Genomic DNA, 19,206 nt, shown 5'->3' with positions numbered 1-19,206 from the left:
GAAGACCCCACAGGTTGAGGCTCCCTCCTGCTGCCCTTACCCCAAGCCAGTCAGGAGGGTCAGTGGTCAGCGACATGTGTGCCGTGAGCTGGTTTATTGTGTGGCTTAGGCAGGTGGAGAAGTCTGCCTTGAGCTCATTGGGCCGCCCCACCCCACCCCACCCCCTGCAGCATGTGTCCTCTCTGAGGTCCACAGCCAGGCCAACCCTGGCTCTCAGGTGTTGGTGACACTCACGCCCACACAGGGGGCCTTAGCTGCAGATGGCTGCTGAGCTGGCCCAGCGACATGGCCCTTGGCATGGGCGTGGCATTCTCAGAAGTCCCCAAAGTTCACTGTGTAGGTCTCAACTGTGGTAAAGGGGAACTCCAGGCCTGTGACCACCTCCTCCTCTTCCTCCTCCGGCCCCAACTCAGTCCCAAACTCTGTCACCACCTCCGTGTAGGTTTCGGTCTCAGACTCCTCCCAGTTGGCTGTGGTCTCAGGTAGAAAGTGCCAAGGCTCCAGGGTGGAGCTGGGGGTAGGGGAGGGGGCAAGGGAGGGGGTGGGGAGCATCGTGGGGGGCAGCGTGGAGGTGGTGGCTGGCCCTGCAGTGGTGTTGAGGCGGCGGAGCCGCATCTGTTCACGCATGCGCTGCCGATACTGCAGGCGTCGCCGCTGCAGGCGCTGCTGCTGGGGCGTCATGGGGCGTGAAGGGTCTATACGTAGGATGGGCCGGTTCCCGTTCATGGCCAAGATCTCACGGATGCGTTTCCAGTTGGAGCGGGCCAGGATGAAGTTGCACTGAGTGGCCCCGATGTCATAATCCACATTGCAGGTTTTGGCGCTTGGTGTGTAGCCCTCTGCCTGGGCTGTAACCCGGTACTCCCCTGGGTTCAGGATGCGCCAGTAATCACCGCCACTGGCTGCAAGGGAGACGGGCTCAGCTATGCCAGGGCACCCCCTCCCAGGCTCCAGACCCCCTCTGCCTGGGGCGGACCCTAGACCCTCTCTGGAGTCATGGATGGAGCGGGACCTGCTGGCACAGGCCTGCCAAGACCAACACAGCTTTGGGCCCCCACCTGGATTAGTAGGGTAGAGGTGTACATATAGGTACCTGTTTTCACACCATGGTTAATGCCACTCACGGAGATGGTGGCATTGGCAATAGGGATGCCTTGTTCATCTGTCACAACTCCCTTGATGCCACGGTGAACCTGCAAGAAGGCAATGAGGGTGGGTGTCCACACGCTGACCCTTGCGCCCACTCCCAGCACTGTCCAGGCCTCTCTGGGCTGGAGTTCCCTAGGATCCTGTCCCAGCCCTTCCCAGCCACTGCCCAGGCTGAGCCTGTCCTTCCCCAGCGTCCACCTGCTCCATGAAGGTGAGCAGGGCTTCCTTGTTGTTCTCCCATTCTCGGGGAAGCTCGCTCTCGTGTGGGAACTTGTCACAGCCTAGGTAGATGGAGAGCTCCAGGCAGTTGGTGTGCAGGTAGCTGAAGTCGTTGATGGCTGTGTGGGAGCAGGTGGAACCACAGTCAGCCCTGCCCTGCCCCACATTGAGCATCTACCGCAATCCCTCCCCCGCCAACTCACTCCCGGATCTGGGGTTCCATTTGGCCCCGTTGACGATGCCCATGCCCCCGGTGTGGTCCTGAGCCTGGCACCCTCCCCGGTAGGGCTCAGTCATGGTGAGATGGGTGGAGGCGAAGGAAATGGCCAGCCATCGGAAGATGGCGTGGTCTGGGGTCTCCTGGGCCTCAGACACTTCGTCCTCATCCTCCCCGCGGGCGGCCGCCAGAGCGGCAGCCAGCAGCTGCTCCTGGCCGGGTGTGCGTTCCATGTCATAGGGGTAGGACACAAGCCGCTCGCCACCGTTGAGGTTCGCCCCCAGGACGAACGGGTACTTCTCCATCCAGGTGATGATGGCCCGGACCTCCGTGGATACCTGGGGGCAGCCTTGTGTGAGGCCTGGGCCATATTTCCACCACCCTCCACAGAGACTGGGAACCGGCCCTCCTGCCCCATCCCACCAACACCTTGCGTCAGTGCCCAGAACTCTAGGGCCTGGGCCATGGCTGTTCCCCAGGCCCTGCTGGCCAGGCGGCAGCCTCACCGTGGCATCTGGGGAGAGGTAGCGTTCAGGGATGGGCAGGTTGTTGTTGGGGACCCGGTAAGGGACCCATTTCCTCTCCTCAGCTCCCCAGAGCACAGAGTTGAGATCTGGGAAGTCCTCATAGATGTCGAAGCCCTCCTCAGTCCATAGCCCCAGTGCCCAGTTCCCAAACTCGGAGCCCTGGGTGCATGAAGGTAGGGGTGGGGTGTCAGCAAAAGGTGGTCTAGCCCCACCCCCACCAGCTCCACATCACCTACCCTCCACCACCACAAGCCACTGCCCAAGTCCCTCTACCCTACACCCACCATCTGTGCTGCCACCTCATAGCCATCGGGGTTCAGCGAGGGCACCAGGTGGATGCGCGTGTCATGCACCAGGCTGCGCACGCGGGGGTTTCCATTGCGGTACTCGCGGCACAGGTACTGCATGAGCAGCAGCAGCAGCTCACGGCCCAGGACCTCGTTACCATGGATCCCAGCTGTATAGCGGAACTCAGGCTCCCCTGTGCAAGGGCAGGATCCTCAGCAGCCACTCAGCCCACTGAGGCTGGGAGATCGAGGAAGGACCAAACTGTCCTCCTCATTCAGAGGGTGTATGTGGCTGAGGCTTGTAGGGCCCAGCAAGACAAACAGGGACCCCCCAGAGGAGTTCCAAGGACAGGCAGAGGTGGTGAGCTGGGAACATTAAGGCATAGGCTAAGCTACAGTGTGGGCTTTGCCTCTGATCAGTCGGGGGGGAGGCCAGGTCTTTGGGGGCTCAGGGGGCCTCAGGGGGCCTCACCCAGCTCATGATCTCCAGGGTTGTCAGAGATCTCCATGGCGTAGACCTTTAGCCCCCGAGAGCTCTTCCCCAGGCTGTACGTGCGGGTGATGGTGGGGCACTCCTCGTTTACCGCCTTCATCAGCTGTGTGGGGGAGGACACAAGTCACACAGCCCAGCAGGGAGCACGGCCGCCTCACTGTGGGGAGGTGGGGGACAGGGCCCAGGAGAAAACCTCGCTGATAGGTGCAGCCCCTGCAGGGTCTGCCCTTAGGAGACTGTGTGTGGGATGGGAGCAGAACGGAGCTCCCACATAAGCTCCAGTTAGCCTCAAGCCTGAGCCCTGGACAGATGACCTGCCCTGGGATGGGCCCCTCACCTGGCGCATGTCCTTGTAGCTGTGGTGCCGGAAGTCCAGGTTGTCGGTGGTGACCACCTCATTCTGGGTGTAGTAGCTGTGGACAGCTGCAGAGGGTGGGCGTAAGGGCCCTGAGCTGGCAAGCTGCCAGCCCAGCCCCACCCCCCCAGCCCTGCCATCCCCCACCCCCACACTCACGGGACACGGGGCAGCCCAGCACCTCCAGGCGCATGCACTGGCTGCCATTCCAGGTGAGGGGGTACACGCGGATGAAGCGGGCTACCACCGGGTCCGGGAGCTCACTCAGCACCGGGGTGTCCTTGTCTACATTCCCATGGAAGGTCTGGGGAGAAGCAGGCCTCAGAGCAGCACTCCACCCTGGGCCAGCCCACCTGAGGCCCAGAGGCTAGGGGCCGTGCTGAGGGCACAGGCACCTACCATTTCCTCATAGCCATTGGTGTACATCGCCCACGTCTGGCTGTCGTTGCTGAAGCCCACAAAGAAGGAGGTCACGAAGTCATCACTGGGGAGTGGACGATGGTCGGTGGTCAGTGTGAGGCGGGTCTCCAGCCCAGGTCTCAGGCCCTCAGCTGGCTGAGGCCCCTCACCTGGGTCCAAGAACTTAAGAGCTAGCAGGGGTGTGTGGTGCAGCAGCTCCTATGCCCACTGTGTGGCCATGGATGGGTGGTTGGCTTATCTGGACGGTGTCACAGCTGGGACGGGAGCTGGGGCCCCGAGGGTTTCACTGAAGTCTCTCCAATGGGACTCGGAGCCAGGCCTGGGGCTGCCCCCCCTCAACTGCCTGTGAGCCTACGTACTGGACGCTGGAGTCGCGGCCCTGGGTGATGACACCAGTGAACCTGGTGGTCCTCCTGGTGTCCACCTCGATCCACTGGCTCTGTGCGTCGTCCTCAGCACACCAGGCCCCGTCATAGTAGTCGTCCTCGGTGGCACCAGCCTGAGGAGCAGGGCTGGCTGAGTGGGTGCAGGAGCCCACCCAGCTGGGAGAGGGCACGCCCCAGCACCCACCTGCATGTTGAGCCGGCCACGCTGGGCCCCCAGGCCATGGCGCAGCATAGAGGAGGCCCGAATCTGGTTGTCCTCAATGCGGTGTGACTCCATCCCAATCGGGGGGCACTCTGCAGACATGGCACCCCAGGCCGCCGCCCATGGCTCCACTCCTCCCTCCACCACATGCAGAACTGGGGCCCTGGAGCCTTCTCCCCTCTCCACATGTGGCCTTGGGTGGTGGGGGGTCATTTGCCCCAGCTCCCTCAAACACCCTCTGCCCCCCACCCTCAGGCCCCTCACTCACTGATTTTCTCTGCTGGAGCCCACTCTTCCACCTCCTCGCCCTTCCGGGGCCCTGGGGACAATGGAGGGAGGATGGTGCTGAGGGTCCAGGAGCACCCAGGACTCACCCAGGCTGCGAGGGCCCAGCACCCTGCCCCCCACACACACCTTTGTGGTCCTTGCCCTTCTCCAGTGTCCATCTGTCCTCCGTCTCCTCTTCCTTGGGGCTGCTGCCCTCCTTTTTGGGTTTCTCTGAACAGTGGGAGGGCCTGTCACTTAGCCCTGGGCTTGAAGGGCTTGTGGGAGCAGGCTGAGCCGGGGCAGGTAGGTGGAGGTGGGGGGTGTGGGGGTGGAGGGGGTGGGAGCAGTAGGATTCTACTCACTCAGCTCCTCCTTCTCTTCATCGGTCTCCAGCCCAGTGTCAGGCTTCTGGGGTTTGGGTGGCCGGAAGTAATAGTCCACTGGGGGAGGGAGAGCCCTGCTGAGATGGCTGATGCAACCCCCGGGTCCCCACAGTGCAGCCAGAACTCGGGGTTCTGGAGCTCAGAAACCACAGGGGCTCAGGAGGAGGGGCTGTCCTCCTGGAGAGGGGACGGGGGAGCGGAGGGGAGTCTCAGAAAGAAAAGGTCGACAGAGAGGGTGGGGGAGGGAGGGGTTGAAGAAGAGCAGAGTCAGGAACCAGGAAGGTGTGGAAGGAAGGCCCAGCCTGAGCAAGGGGAGCAGACTAGGGCAGCACAGCTGGTGGCATGTGAGGACACAGGGGTCACTGCCACCATGCAGGCCCTGTGATGTGGGCAGGGGGCAGGGCACTCACTGCTGTCATAGTCGGGGATCACGTAGCCATCCCCATAGTCGGGGGGCAGCAGGGGCGGCAGGGGCTTCAAAGGCGGCTCTGTGGGAGTGGGAATCAGGGGTGGGAACACAGCCTCTCACCTGACCTCCCCCTCCCCCTCTGCCCCATCCTACCGGTCCTTTCCTTCTCTGGGGCAGCCACCCCCTGCCCCCGGGGCTCAGTCTTCTCCTTGGGGTTCTCAGGCCAGGGCCTCTCAGGCCTCCTCCTGCTGGGGGGCGGTCTGGGTGGCTTCTGGCGCCGGATGTACTCAACTGGGGGAGAGGGTGGGCTGAATGGGGCAGGGCGTCAGATCTGGGAGGACAGGTGAACCCTGGGGCTGGGCATCTGGGTCGAGATGAGGAGGTGAGGCCAGGTGGTGGCTGCCCAGTGGGCTCCTACTCACAGTCCTCGTAGTCTTCCCTCTCGATCTGGTCATTGTAGTCCAGTGTGGGCTGCTCGGTCTCCTCCTCTGGCTCTGGGGGAAATGCCAGTGGCAGGCTTGTGAAGACACTCCCTGACACCCCAGTCCCGGCATCTGGGAAACCCAGTGAGCCCAAGTGGCTGGGCTTCCAACCAGGTGGGTGCTACCTACTCACCAGGCTGGCGCTCTGCACGAGCCTTGCCTGTAGGACCCTGCCAGGGACTCGGAAGGGCCCCACCTGAAATAGAAACCCCAGCACAGATCAACGGGAGGCCTGTGCTGACCAAGGGCCACTCCAGGAGCCCCCACCTTTCTGGGCCCTGCTGACACCCCCAGAGCCTCAGCTCACTCCCAGGATTCCTGGGCAGCCCTGCCCTCAGCACCCTGCTGGCACTGCTGGGGCCAGGTGGCCGGACAGGTGACCTGGGGAGCACAGGCCCTGCTGTGGAGGAGGCCCGGCCACCAAGCTGCCCCAGTATGGGGACCCCTGGCAGGCTCTGCATCCAGCACATATGAGGGACGGCTCTGGACAGGGTCCAAGAGAGATTCCAGGACAGGGGAGAGGAAGCCCCCAGGGAGGCCACCAGTCTCCCCAGCAACCTGAGGGAGCTCCAACCCAACCACCTGGGGGCCCAAGGGTTTGCAGGAAGCAGGGGCTTGGGGACCCACCAGGGACCCCCTCCCATCTCGCTCCCCCTCAGTCAGGCAGGGCAGAGCCCACCACCCAGGATCACCAACACACACCTTCCTCCTGTGGCGGTTCCTTGGGGCTCAGGGGTGGGGGCAGTGGCCACCATGGGGCTTCTGAGGGGGCTGGGGTGGGAGGCTTCTTCCCTGCTGGGGGCCCCTTGGTGGCTTTGGGTGGCTTCTCCTTGGGCTTCTTAGTGGCCTTGGGTGGCTTTTCTTTGGGCTTCTTAGTGGCCTTGGGTGGCTTTTCTTTGGGCTTCTTAGTGGCCTTGGGTGGTTTCTCCTTGGGCTTCTTGGGTGGTCTGGGGGACCCCTCCAGCAGCTTCTTGGTTGCCTTGGGGCCTTTGTCCTTCTTCCCTTTCTTCCCCTTGTCTTTGGCCTTTTCTGGAGGTGCTGTCCAAGAGGCAGATGTAGGTCCCATTGATGGAGAGCCCACTCTGTGCCCCATGTGGCTCCCAACAAGCTGAGCATAGGGGCTCCTGTGTACCCCACATTTTTCAGGTTGGGAGATTAAGTCACTTGCCTCAGTGACACATCTGGGCTCAGGGGCCCACAGACCCGCCCTCGCCATGGTGGCCCCGCCCCCATGGCAGGCCCGTGCCCTCCTGATGGTCTCTGTGGAGGAGCAGAGGCCCCTTACAGTGTGCCCCTTCCTGACATGGCCATTCAGTGCTGGACATGGGAGGCACCCAGGTGACTAAGCCATCCTGGTCTCAGCAGGGGGAATACCCCTGTCTCCAGGGGGAGGTGGTCTCATCCCTGACAACTACCAGGCAAAGTAAAAGGTACAGGGCAGGGACAGGGCTAGACCTCCAGAAGCCCCCTGCAGGGGCAGGAAAAGCTTCCAAAGTCAGGGGCACCTGTGGGTGAGGCCTTGCTGAGAAGGAAGGGGTCTGGGGTGGTTGGAAGCTGCAACCAACAGGGGGTCCTGGCGTTCAATGCACATGGGACAGAGCACAGGGACAGGGGCCGGCAGGACTGCAGCTGCTAACCCATCTCAGAGTCGGGCAGGGAGCAGGGGCATGAGGCAGAGAATGTAAAGGGGGGTGGGGGGCAAGTGGTGGGAACCCAGGGAAGTTTACAGAACGCAGACCTGGGAGCCCTAGCAACAGCGAGAGGCCAGAACAGCAAGCCTGGAATGTGAGCTAGAGGCGGGGGAGACTCAGCGGGTCCCAGGACCAGCCCCCACCCAGGATGGGGTGGGGGAGCCAGGAAAGCTCCAGAGTAGGGGCAAGAACTGCTGGCCTGAGGAATGAGGGGTGGTGGGTTGGAGTTTCCTGGGAGAGAGACCAGCCAGACCCTTGCCCTCCTCCCCAAGACACAAGGAGCCACGGAGGCACCAACGACTGGTTACGTAAGAGGCTGGACAACATGCTTCCGTGATGTATCATCTCACTGAGTTCTCACAACAAGCCCTCCTGTTGGGGGGGGGGGCGTTCTCCTCCTCTGTGCCCAGGGAGCAGGAGCCAGGCAGGAGGGGCTGGGGACCCTTCCTGGGGAGGCTGAGGCTCGGACTCTGGCAGTGACTCCAGCACAGCCAGCATGAGCCAGACAGGCTGAGTGGCTGTTTGGGGTGGCAGGGCGGTTCTCAGCACCAACCTGGGGAGAGGACAGCAAAGTCCCCTCCTGTTGGCTTAAGTCTAGTGCCCCTAGGCCACTGAGCGCTGGGAATGAGGGACGATGGGAGCTACTGGCCAGCGGACCTGCTGCATGTGTCTTGGTGTCCAAAGGGCCACAAGCCAGCACTAACCGAGGCCTGGCACGGTGTCTGGCAGACATCTGGGCAGTCCCGTGCCTTACAGCGCCGTTCCTCAGCCAAGCGGACTGGACAGCGACCAGACCCTGAAGAGGCCCGCCATTCTCACCTGAGGTGCGGGGTGCCCGAGGCCCCCATCAAGTCGGGGCCACCCCTGCTCGGCTCTTACCCTCTCCAGCCACCCCTAGGCGCGCCCCCTGCTTGCCCCCGGTCTGGGCTTTGCGGTCGCGCAGGGTGGGCTCAGGAGGCGGAGGGGGCTCCAAGTCGTCCTCCCGGGGCTCGAGCTCCAGCTTAGCCAGGAAGCCCTCGAGGAACTCCTCGATCTCGTCGTCCGTCAGCACAGTCTGCGGGCGCCCCCCGGGGCACAGTGCCAGCAGCGCCAGGAGGAGGCCGAGCAGGGGCACCCCCCGCACTGCCGCCATGGCAGCGACACGCGTGGGGGGCAGGGGGCAGAAGCCGAGGATGGGGGCGGGGATGGGGAGGGGCGCGAGAGGAAGCCGGGGTGGGGCGCGGGGGGCTCCGGGGTGAGGCGCGGGAGGAATCGGAGGTGGGGCGCAGGGGCTTCGGCCCCGGCAGTGGCTTAGGGGTCGGTGGGGAAGCAGGGGTGGCAGGAGATTCCGAGGCGCTGCTGCGGCTGGGAGCTCCGGCCCCGCGTGGCGCGCTCTGGTGCGGACCGCCCTCTCCAAAGCTTCAGCGGCGGCCCGAGCGGGGGCGTCGGGGCTTCCGGAACCGGCTTCCCCACCCCCAGGGTAGGAGGAGGAGGTAGAGGAGGAGCTGGGCGTGGATAGAGGGTCTGCGCGGGGGTGGTGCCGGCCGAACGGCGGGCTCCGCACGCTGGGCACTTCCCGGAGCCGGGACCGGAGCGGTGTCTTGTGCTGGAGGCCTGTGGGGAGGGAGAGTCGGAGTGGATGGGAAGTCCCGCGGGTGCGCCCACAGCACCTCCCTGTCTCCAGCCAGCCCGGACCAGGAGGCGAGATGCCTCCGAGCCCCTTGGAGGTGACTGGGAACGCTGGTAGCGGAGCCAAGCCGGGGACTGTGGCCTTCGGGACCTTCCCCATTTCGGCTGCGGAAGGGTCTTGAGGGCACCTGGCCAACTCGCGGTTCCTTCTCTGGGGGCTTGGACCGGCAGCTCTGTCATGCAGACGTCCAGCCAACCTCCTAGGCTTATGATGAACCCGCCCTGTGCCTCCTGCGGGACCTTGGGAACCCACGCTCTGGTGGGGCAGGAGCAAAGCTGTCTGGGACAGGCCAGCTGCTCTACGAGGGGCAGGAGCCCCAGGAAAAGTGCCTCTCCCTCCCAGGTCTTGGCGCACTGGGCCAGGTTTGGAGAAGGGCAGAGATGGAGCAGGTTGGGAGGAGACTTTTCATTAAGCTGTCTGTGTAAGTCACAGGAATGGGCTATCAGGGGTACGGAGATTTCCATAGAAGTTCAAAGGTATCTTGCATACGCCTGCACTCCCAGCCACTGAGGGAGGGTACCTTGACGCTTATTAAGAACCTAGCAGGGAGGTAGCAGGCAGCAGCACGCTTCCCTAGCCCCTGGAGCAGATGGTGCACCCAGGTGAGATCAAAGGCTAGTTGCAGGGGCTGTACCTGTGAGCTCAGCTCCACGTGGAAGATGTGGGGCCTCTAGAGGAGGCCAGATGCTGCCCAGCTGGGCAGAGGGTGTGTGCCTTCCACTCAACAGAGCTGTGTGCGAGCACCACAGACGTAACAGCCACTTGCCACCCAAACAGGCACAGGCTGCGCCCACCTCTGTCATTTCTCTATTGCCCACAGTGGTAGGAACCCACTGCTCCTCCACCAGCTGAGGTGCCAGACAGCCCTTATCTCTTTCTTCTCCTCTTTCCAGAACCAGAACGCAGGTCAGGACACCCTGGGCCCTGCACAGCCCTGGCCAGCCTGAGGGGGCAGCAGCCGGGGGGATCCAGGGGTAGGGGGAAGCTACCAGTTCAGCCTTTGCCTCCTCTCACCCCCTCCTTTTCAGGCCCTTCCTTCACTTCCCACTGGCTCAGCCTTGTCTTGAACAAGGCAGTGGGACTGCGTCAAGAGCTGGGCCCCCTAGGCCATCTGGTCTCGATGTCACCTTCTGCCCTTCACTTGTGTCTCCAGCCCTGGAGTGCAGTTCCTGCTCGAGCTGTGCTTGGCACAGTGGCAGCACCCATTTCCCCAGGAGACAAGTGCACCCCCTGGGCTCAGCCCCCAGCAGGCCTCCTTGTTCTCGGCTGTCCCTGCCATGTGTCTCTGGGCTGGTCTGCCAGCAGACAGGCGAAGCCAGCTCTTCTCCATAAATGGCCTGCGCCACGCCGCTGGGACTGCCCTGGAATTTGCTCTCTAGCCCCCAGCTGAGTGGGAAGCAAGGAGGCTGGAGGCTATGGAGCGTCACTTCCCCACAGAGGCCAGTTCCACTGGCTCACACATGGATCAGATTTGGGCCCAGCACCCTCTGCCAGGGAAAATAGAAGCCATGAAAACATTAAGAAGGGATAGAAAGAACCTTTCGCTCACCACAGTGAGTCACCACCAGGAACATGAGCAATGGCCTCATGCAGAGCTGGGCCCCAGGGTGGGGGCCAGGGAGCGGGGGCCCTTCACCCTGAGGGTCTGGCCAGGTGGAGTGGAGGGGTGACTGACTGCTCTCCATGCAAGGTCAAACCCCTCTGGGTGGGTGGAGCTGGAGCCCAGCTTAGCTTTAAGGCTGCACCACAGAAGTCCCTCAACTTGGGCAGGGACTGTGTTTGGGCACAGGGCGGCAGCCAGGGCTGGTCAGGAGATCCTGTGTGCTGAGGAGGCAGCAAGCTCCCAGGGCAAAGCAGGTGGCAAGTGGAAGGCCCACACTGCCTGTGGCTCCTGCTCACCCTCCCAGCGTCCAGTGCTCCCACCAGGCCGGACATCTGTGTGCATGTCCAAGGACTCTGAGCTAGTCTGGGGTCCGCAAGACACCCCTCCATCCTCCTCCCTTTTACTGAGAACCTACTAAGGGGCTGTGGCAGGACTGGACTGGGCTTGACAAGGAGGATGGTGACAGGCCACCCAGGCAGGTGCCCCCTGGCTGCTTCTAAAGTGGGGAAGGAGAGTTCTTAGGGGGAACCAGCCATAGGCCAGGGGGTTATGTGGAGTCCCCTGAAGCTTTGTGGGCTGAGGCCTGTGGAACCCACTCACAAGGAGAGAGAGGGATGTGGCCTGCACTGTTACCCCTGAGGCCCCAGTGCCACCTGCCAGGGCGAGGCTGCCTGGACAGAGACCAGGAAGAGTGCTCCCACACAGGGACGGCCCCCGAAGGCGGTGTAGGTGTGGAGGGCAGTGTGATCAGAAGGCAGTGCACTCGGAGGCCCTGCAGGCATGGGGGGGCCAGGCACATCTGTAGGCAAAGCTGACACATGGTCGGCACATGCCCCACTCCTGCCCTGGAGGGAGCCAGAAGCTCCCACACTGGAAGGGGGTGAGGAGCTGGATCAGGAGTGAGAAGCTTTGGAACCCCCTCTTCCTGCGCAAGTGGGGTCGAGGGAGGGGTTGTGAGCAACCTGACTGGTTAATGGTGGCAGATGGGACCCCCACCCCCAAACTACCCCTGGGAGAGGGCTTCCTGCTTCCTCCCCCTCCCAGAAGCCTGTCTTGAAGCTGTGAGGAGAACATCCCTCCCCTCATCTGTAAGCGGGGAGAGGGCTCCTTCAAAGGACTGGAAGTGGGCCCTTTGCCCTGATAGTGAAACCAGAAGCTGGCGTTCGTGCTGCCTGTCACTACCAGAACCAATAAGTAGAGATGAAGATGGAGTCTTCCTGGGCGCTTTATTCCGATGCTGGTGACCTGAGAAGACTGCGGGTTTGTATCCTCAGAAACCGTCCTAACATCTCATCTCAGGTTGTCCCTTTTTATAAGGAGAAGTAAAGTGTAGGTAAGCAGTTTGGAATTCAGGGGAAAAGGTTAATCAGATAAAAGCTGCAGCCCAGCAATATCCCCATCCTTTCTCCTGCTGACCGGTGACATCTGGGGGATGTCCCCCAGGAGTGTGATGGCTCCAGTGCCATCGTGACCACTCACAGTCCTCCCGGGCACACAGGTGGGACTGCTTGTGGCCTCCTGGAGTCAGGGTGGGTCCGGTCACGCACTCCAGTTCCTGAAACAATGGTTTTCTACCTTCATGAATCACTAACCCTGCTAACTATACAGCTAAAAAATGTTAACTCTTGAGCTCCCCCATCAACCAGAAGAGTCTCGGCATCTTCTCTGCTGCACAGACAGCTGGGACCTGGAGCTGATGCTGGCCTGGGCCTTGGGAGGCCTGAGGGTTAGTCCCACCCAGCCTTCAGCTCCAGGGACCTGGGAAGGGCTGGCGCCCGATCCTGGAACCTCCACCTCCCCACATCCAGGGGATGCAGGGGCCCCTGGAGGGCCACGTCCTGAGCCCCAGTGGCATGCCTGTGAAGTCCCTCTCCTGGTCCCACACAGGGGAAGAGCCGTGTGGGTCTCTCAGGGGCTCATCCCTGTTAAAGGTTCCAGCAGAGATCTCTGCACCCATGGACACCATAGCTCAGCTTCCTGCCCCCAGGCTGAGACTCCTGAAGTCAGACTCCCGTGCAGGGTCCTGGCTCGTGGGCAGCAGCTGGGTAGTGATTGATGCTTGCTGAGTACACGCACTAACCTCCCCACATCTAAGTGAGGAAACTGAGGCCCAGCGAGAAGTGACCAGGTCACAGCACATCGGTGGCAGGGAGGGTTCAGCGGAGGCTTCTTAAGCTCCCTAGACTCTGGCCATTGGGCCTCGGGCACCAGCCCCTCCTGCTAGCACCTCAACTTGGGTAGGGTGGGAATTCAGCAGCCAACAGGACCAGTGCACCCAAGTTCGAGCTGGGGCAGCCACAGGACGGGGACAGGACCATCTGGAACAGCAGGGTCTGGGAGGCCTGGGGGAGAACACACTGGCTGCTCTGGGGCCGCTGAGGCAGCAATTCAGTCTAACCCGAGACCAGGCTGAGTCGGGGGAAGCCCCAGTACTGAGAAGGCTGAGTATTGGAGGGTGGCTTTGGAGGTGCCTTCCTCTATGGCCCTACCAGCCAGCAAGGCTGCTGGGTGTGGTCTGACTGGAGGACCCAGGACCCTGGGCTCCAGACTGCAGGCTTTGGGGTCAGGCCCCAGCCCCTCCTGGTCTCCCGGAGTCCTGGGTCTACCTCCAGGAACCACAGAGGAAGGACATGGGCCTGTGCTGTCCCTCTGCTCCTCCCTCAGAAGGGGAGGGACTAGAAGCAACCCCTTGTCTGCAGTCTGGCTCTTCTGGCCCACAAGGAGGTGGTACCAGAGCCAGGGGCCTGGGGTCTCCCAGAAGGTGTTGCCGTGTGCATGACTGGCAGGACAGTTTGCTTCGTTTCTGACAACGGGAAAACCACATGTGATTTTCCACCGTCTAGTGCCTCCACCCTGCTCCCCAGGCCCAGACTGCTGAGCAAGCAGAGTTCACCCAAATTCCTTCCACTCACCACAGGACACAGCCCCTGGGGAGACTGGGGGTGACCGCAGCCGTGGGACGGGGGCAGCTCAGGGGGCGGGAGGCAGGCTTCCAGCCACGAGTGATTCTGCAGCTGGCAGACTGAGGGGTGCGGGAGGGAGCGCGGTGTAGACCGTGTGAAAGTCCAAGGGGAAAGGAGGGCCACTCAGTTCCGAACGGGGTCTCCTGGAAAAAAGATCACACCACTGTCACCCACCTGGACGTGCTGCAGAAACTTCGGTGCATGTGTTGACATAGCATCCCTGCTCTGGAAGAAAACAGGAAGCTGTGTTTATGTTCTGAGTGGAGGCTGTAGGAGAAAGGAGCAAGACCTGGCGTTTTCTAAAAGTTCTAGCTCTCTGTTTGAAATCGACTGAAAGTGAAATTAAAGGGCGAACAAAACCACTGGGAAAGGAGCTGCCAGGCTCCCAGGTCAGAAGTGGACACCCAGGAGCCTGCCATGCCTGAGCCTCAGTGTGCCTCCTCTGCACAGGGGGTGGCTCCCTTGTGAAACAGGAGGGCTCCCTGACCGAGTCTGGGAAGCCACGCCTGGAAAACAGTAAGTCTTTGGTAAAGGGAAGCTGTTAAGTAAAGTATATACATTTTTCAAGTCAATTTGACTGTCTCCCTTTTTTAATTAATTAATTTATATATTTTTAAAGATTGTCTTTGTTTTCATTTTTAAAAAAAATGAACTATGAGACCTGCTCAGGAAAGTTACAAAAGAAGAAACATCAGGAGACAATAAATACATGCAAACGTGTGGACCTTAGTAAAAATCATGAAAATGCAAATTAAAATATACTGAGTACTAGTTTTCCTATGTCAAATCCTCAAAGATGAGAAAACGCCCTGGTGTGGGCGGGGCTGGGAAACCGCTGTGGCTCAGGGTCGCCTGGCTGCAAAGAACAGAAACCCACCGTGGCAGCTAATGGGAGTCCACAACAGAGAACGGTAATTCACTATGCGCGGGGCCAGGGGAAGAGTAGGGAAGCTGTGTGTGGACAGCGCTTCCCGGTGGCTCAGAGAGCCGCGGAGGCTGAGCGCGCCCCCTGCTGGCCTCCTGACGCCATTTTAGACGCTGCTTCCTACCTGAGCTTACGCTCCTGGGCTTGCAGGGCCACAGGTGTACACACCTGTGTGTGGCCCGTGTCTGTGTGGGCTGAGTGCCAGGCGGTTCTGCCAGCTTGATGCAGGGTCTGGAATTCTGCCAGCTGTGGGTTATCAGGAACAGCGGGGGCTGGGGAGGGGGGACTGGGAAGCCTCAGGGCCCCCAGTGCCCGCTGCCTGCCCCACTCCCACCCCCACCCCTGGCTCAGCACCTGTCTGGCTGTGGGCCCACTGAACAGCCAGGTGGGACACTCTTCTTATGTCAAAGTTCTTTGTTGTGCAAGTGGTGTGTGCTGATTGTAGAAGAATTAGAAAATAGACAAAATAAAACACTTAGGATAAGTTTTATTGAATTTCAGACCACCCCACTTCCCAGAGAGAACAAGTAAGTTTGTCAGACAGTCCTCCGGGCATTTTAGAAGCACATGGACAGGGAGTCCGTGACAGTCATGCATGCTGGGTCATACCCACAAATAACAGAACGCATACCCATTGGTCTTTGCAAACCCCCCCCCCCCACTATCCTGGCACAGGGCTCCCTAAGTGGAAAGAGCACGAGGAGTCGCTTTTGTTCTGATAGCTCTTACACCTCTTGGAATGTCCTGGGTGAAGAGAGTGTGTTTTGTTCTAATGAGCTGACTCAGGGCGACTCCTGGATGGGGCTGGTCACCACAAAGCCCAAGCCACGGGGAGCAGTGGGGAGCCTCCAGCCCTGTCCCCATTCTCAGCGGTGACTCAGAGGTAATGTTGGGCCACACTGGCATGGGGAAGCCTCCACAACAGTCCCTGAACCACAGGGTACGGGGAGCTTCTGCTTGGTAAACATGTCCACATGAAGCCACCTCTGCAGGGACAGAAGCTCCTGGCTTGGGACCCTTCTGATCTCTTTATCTAGCTGTTTATTCCTTGTCCTTTGTAATGGGCTGGTGATCTAGGAGAGAAGCTGTTAACCTCTCTAGTAGGGAGTCCTGTGCACCATTCTAACAAAGGTCAAATTCAAGGAGGGATCATAGGAACCCCAGTTTATAGCTGGTCAGTCAGGGGCAGAGGTGATGACCGGAATGTAAGGTTGGCATCTGAAGTGTGTGTGTGTGTGTGTGTGTGTGTGTGTGTGAGGGGATGGAGTTGAACCCTAGGACACCCAGCTGGTGTGGAAACCCACACATCGGTGTCACGGTGCTGGGTGAGAGCAAAGGAGGACACAGCAGTGTTTTCCAAGACAAGATCCCAGGACCGATGTTCACTAGCTGTGCAAACTCACGCAAGTTGCTTGATCTCTCTGTCTCTATCATCTCCCCAGCAAGATGGGAACCAGGATGTCGTCCACTGACAGAAGTGCCCTGGGCATTCATGATGCCCTGTGAGGTGCCTGGAACAGTGCCTGTAAGGTGCCTGGAACAGTGCCTGGTAGACAGCACCAATCACATTACATATATGTGCNCAAGATCCCAGGACTGATGTTTACTAGCTGTGCAAACTCACGCAAGTTGCTTGATCTCTCTGTCTCTATCATCTCCCCAGCAAGATGGGAACCAGGATGTCGTCCACTGACAGAAGTGCCCTGGGCATTCATGATGCCCTGTGAGGTGCCTGGAACAGTGCCTGTAAGGTGCCTGGAACAGTGCCTGGTAGACAGCACCAATCACATTACATATATGTGCACATGCTTAAACACATTTTATTATTAAGCCCTTGCTGGTGTGGCTTGAGTGCCAGTCTGTGAACCAAAAGTTCTCCAGTTCTATTCCCAGTCACGGCACACCACCCATTGATGTTTTTTCCTCTTTCTCCCACCCTTCCTCTCTGTCTAAAATTAAATAAAATCTTTAAAAAATTAAATAAAAACATGTTCTTATTAAAATTCCAAGCATGTGCAGAAGTGGGGGTGTACCCTGAATCTTCTGCCCATCACTAGCATCTTAATTATCCACTGATGGGTCTTTGCAGATCAGGGAAGGTTGGAAGGCGGGAAGGTGACCCACCTGGCACGGGTCACAGAATCTGTCAGAGTCCAGAGCTGAGCCTGAGTCAGAGCTGTGGACTCAAGGTAGCAGGGTGAATGGTGGCCTGAAAATTCAGGTTCATGTGGATCCTCGAATGTGACCTTATTTGGAATAAGGATCTTTGCATATGTAATCAAGAGTGCCAAGATGATGTCATCCTGAAGTAGGATGGGCCCTAAATCCTGCAATTGGTGCCTCTATACGGAATGGAGAAGATCCTGAGGGAGGGCACCTATTGGAAGTGGGACAGAGGTTGGGGGATACAGCCAGAGCTCAGGAAGACTGGCAGCCCCTAGAAGCTAGAAGAGGCAGGAAGGATCTTCCCCTCCCCCCGCCCTCCCCCAGCCCCTCGTCGACGCTTCAGTCTTAGACTCTAGTCTCCAGAACTGGGAGAGAATACATTTCTGTTCTTTTAATCCACCTAGTTTGAAGTAGTTTGTTACAGTGGGCACGGAACAAAAATATACCAGACACCAAGGACTGGACTGTGTCCTCTCAGATTCATGTGCTGAACTTTACCCCGCAATGCATTTGGAGATGGAGCCGTAGGAGGTAACTGTGAGAAATAAGTTTCTGTTGTTATGACAGCAAGCCATCCAAACCCACAGTGATGCTGGGGATAGCTCAGGAAGGCCCAGGCCAGCACTACAGGCTAGTGCCTTGGGGCCAGTGGCCCTCAGGAGCTCAGCCCAGCGTTGTCAGCGGTTTGACCGCAGGCTTGCCAGAATGCTGACAAGCAATCCTCAGAAGACTGAAACTGACCAGAGGAGCAGCCCACCAGCCAAGGCAGAGCTCTGGCCCCACAAGCCAGGGACAGGTGGAAACGGCACTGAAGGGAACATCAAAGAAAGTGCTCTGCAAAGGTCATGAGGACTTAAAGGTGACCTCTGGGGACTTTGTAGAGCTGGAAGTGGGAGCAGGAAACAGATAAGATTCATCTTGGAAAAATGTAAGCTCCTACACCTGGGATGGGGAGGCAGCCTGGAAGGCTCAGCCAGAAGCTCATCTCTGCTGCCTCTCTGACTTTTTGGGGTGGTCTTGGTGTGGGGAGCAGGAGGCTGGGGCTTAGGCATCTGGGACTCCCAAGCCAGGGGTTTTAGAAATAGAGGGCTGAGGTCTCTCTCTGCTTCCCAGCTGGCTGGACATCGACCTGGTGGTGCAGGCAGGAGAGGAGAGGAGCACATGCCCCTGGCCTTGCCTGCTGGTGCTGGGCACTGGTGGTCGCCCCGCCCCTCCACAGAACTTCCCTGCACCTGTGCAAGGCCCCATATTCCTCATTTTTGCAAGTTGCCTGGTGTTTTAAGTACTCAGGTGTGATGAGCCATTAAAAGCTGCCTCTGCCACCCCAGGACAGAAGCCAGGTGCCCTGGCCAGAGACAGAGGGCATTTGAAGAAAATGGTCTCAGGGGATAGGGGGCTGCTCCCCTTGGAGAGGTGAGACCCACAGATGGGGGAGAGGTCCTGGGAGCTCCCCCTTTTCCTTCCCTGAAGGCAAGAGGAGATATGGCAGGGGGCAGTGAGGGAGAGGTCACAATTCTGGCATCCTGGAGTGTATCCTGGGTCCCTGGAGGGCAGGCTGGGAGCTGGTGTGGGGGGCTGAGTCCTGGGCCCACCACACATACGGTGATGGAGGAGAGGGCTGGGACAGGGGCCACACCTGGCTGTCCCACCTGTCTGAGCACGGCTACACTGCTGAGATCAGTGTAGGCCCTGTAGATCCAAATACAGGGCCTCAGAATGAGTGAGACACACAGAGACATTCAGTAGTTCCCAGACGTCAGTGTTCCCGACCTGATCAGCACGTTCAGCACAACCCCAACCTTGGAAAAGGAATTGCTGGGTGAGATTTTTGTTTTTGTTGGATATGATTTCAAACTGATTTCCAAAAAGTCCTTTCTACAAATTGCCAATTCCCTTACACCTTCAACAAGTGTGATCAATTTTTTAAATGTTTGACAACGCAACAGGAGAAGAAGTCCCAGTTGTATTTTCAGTTCTGTAATGATTAGACAGGTTGGGACACATGGCATAAGTTTATGAGCTATGTGTCTTCTGTGGATTGCCCGTTGTTTCTCCTGCCAATCTTTCCACTAGATTGTTGCCTTTTCCTTATTTATCTGACAATTTCTTAATTACATGAATTAGACTTAATTTCAAAATATGTCACTTTCCCCTCTGGTTTGATTCTTAATTTTAACGTTTGAATATTAAATATTTTACTTTTAAAAAATATTTTATTTTTAGAGAGGGGAAGGGAGGAAGAGAGGGAAACATCAATGGGTGGCTGCCTCTCGCGCTGCCTACTGGGGACCTGGCCGGCAAACCAGGCATGTGCCCTGCCTGGGAATCAAACCAGCGACCCCTTTGGTTCGCAGGCCAGCGCTCCATCCACTGAGCCACACCAGCCAGGGCTC

The 19,206-nt window shown here is 59.3% G+C and overlaps 1 protein-coding gene across 1 annotated transcript; it reads right to left on the bottom strand.

Annotated features, from left to right (window-relative positions):
* Positions 1-66: 66 nt before the first annotated feature.
* Positions 67-9,035, bottom strand: AEBP1 (AE binding protein 1). The gene is made up of 21 exons (XM_037040995.1): positions 8,367-9,035; positions 6,499-6,834; positions 5,930-5,992; positions 5,737-5,808; positions 5,468-5,605; positions 5,316-5,393; positions 4,885-4,962; positions 4,670-4,753; positions 4,524-4,574; positions 4,238-4,347; positions 4,027-4,166; positions 3,647-3,731; positions 3,407-3,551; positions 3,230-3,315; positions 2,872-2,995; positions 2,397-2,593; positions 2,092-2,271; positions 1,572-1,923; positions 1,348-1,487; positions 1,094-1,193; positions 67-902 (listed from the first exon to the last, which is right to left on the bottom strand). Exons 1-21 carry the CDS (start codon positions 8,617-8,619, stop codon positions 313-315), a joined length of 3,402 nt encoding a protein of 1,133 aa, XP_036896890.1. The 5' UTR covers positions 8,620-9,035; the 3' UTR covers positions 67-312.
* Between the last annotated feature and the right edge of the window lie 10,171 nt (positions 9,036-19,206).

The sequence above is a fragment of the Sturnira hondurensis genome, unplaced genomic scaffold (genome assembly GCF_014824575.4).
Source record: "Sturnira hondurensis isolate 20B ecotype Veracruz unplaced genomic scaffold, ASM1482457v3 Scaffold0002840, whole genome shotgun sequence".
In the NCBI taxonomy this organism is placed as follows: domain Eukaryota; kingdom Metazoa; phylum Chordata; class Mammalia; order Chiroptera; family Phyllostomidae; genus Sturnira; species Sturnira hondurensis.
Note: the sequence above shows the minus strand (reverse complement) of the source record. Positions and strands in the feature narration are given on the sequence as shown.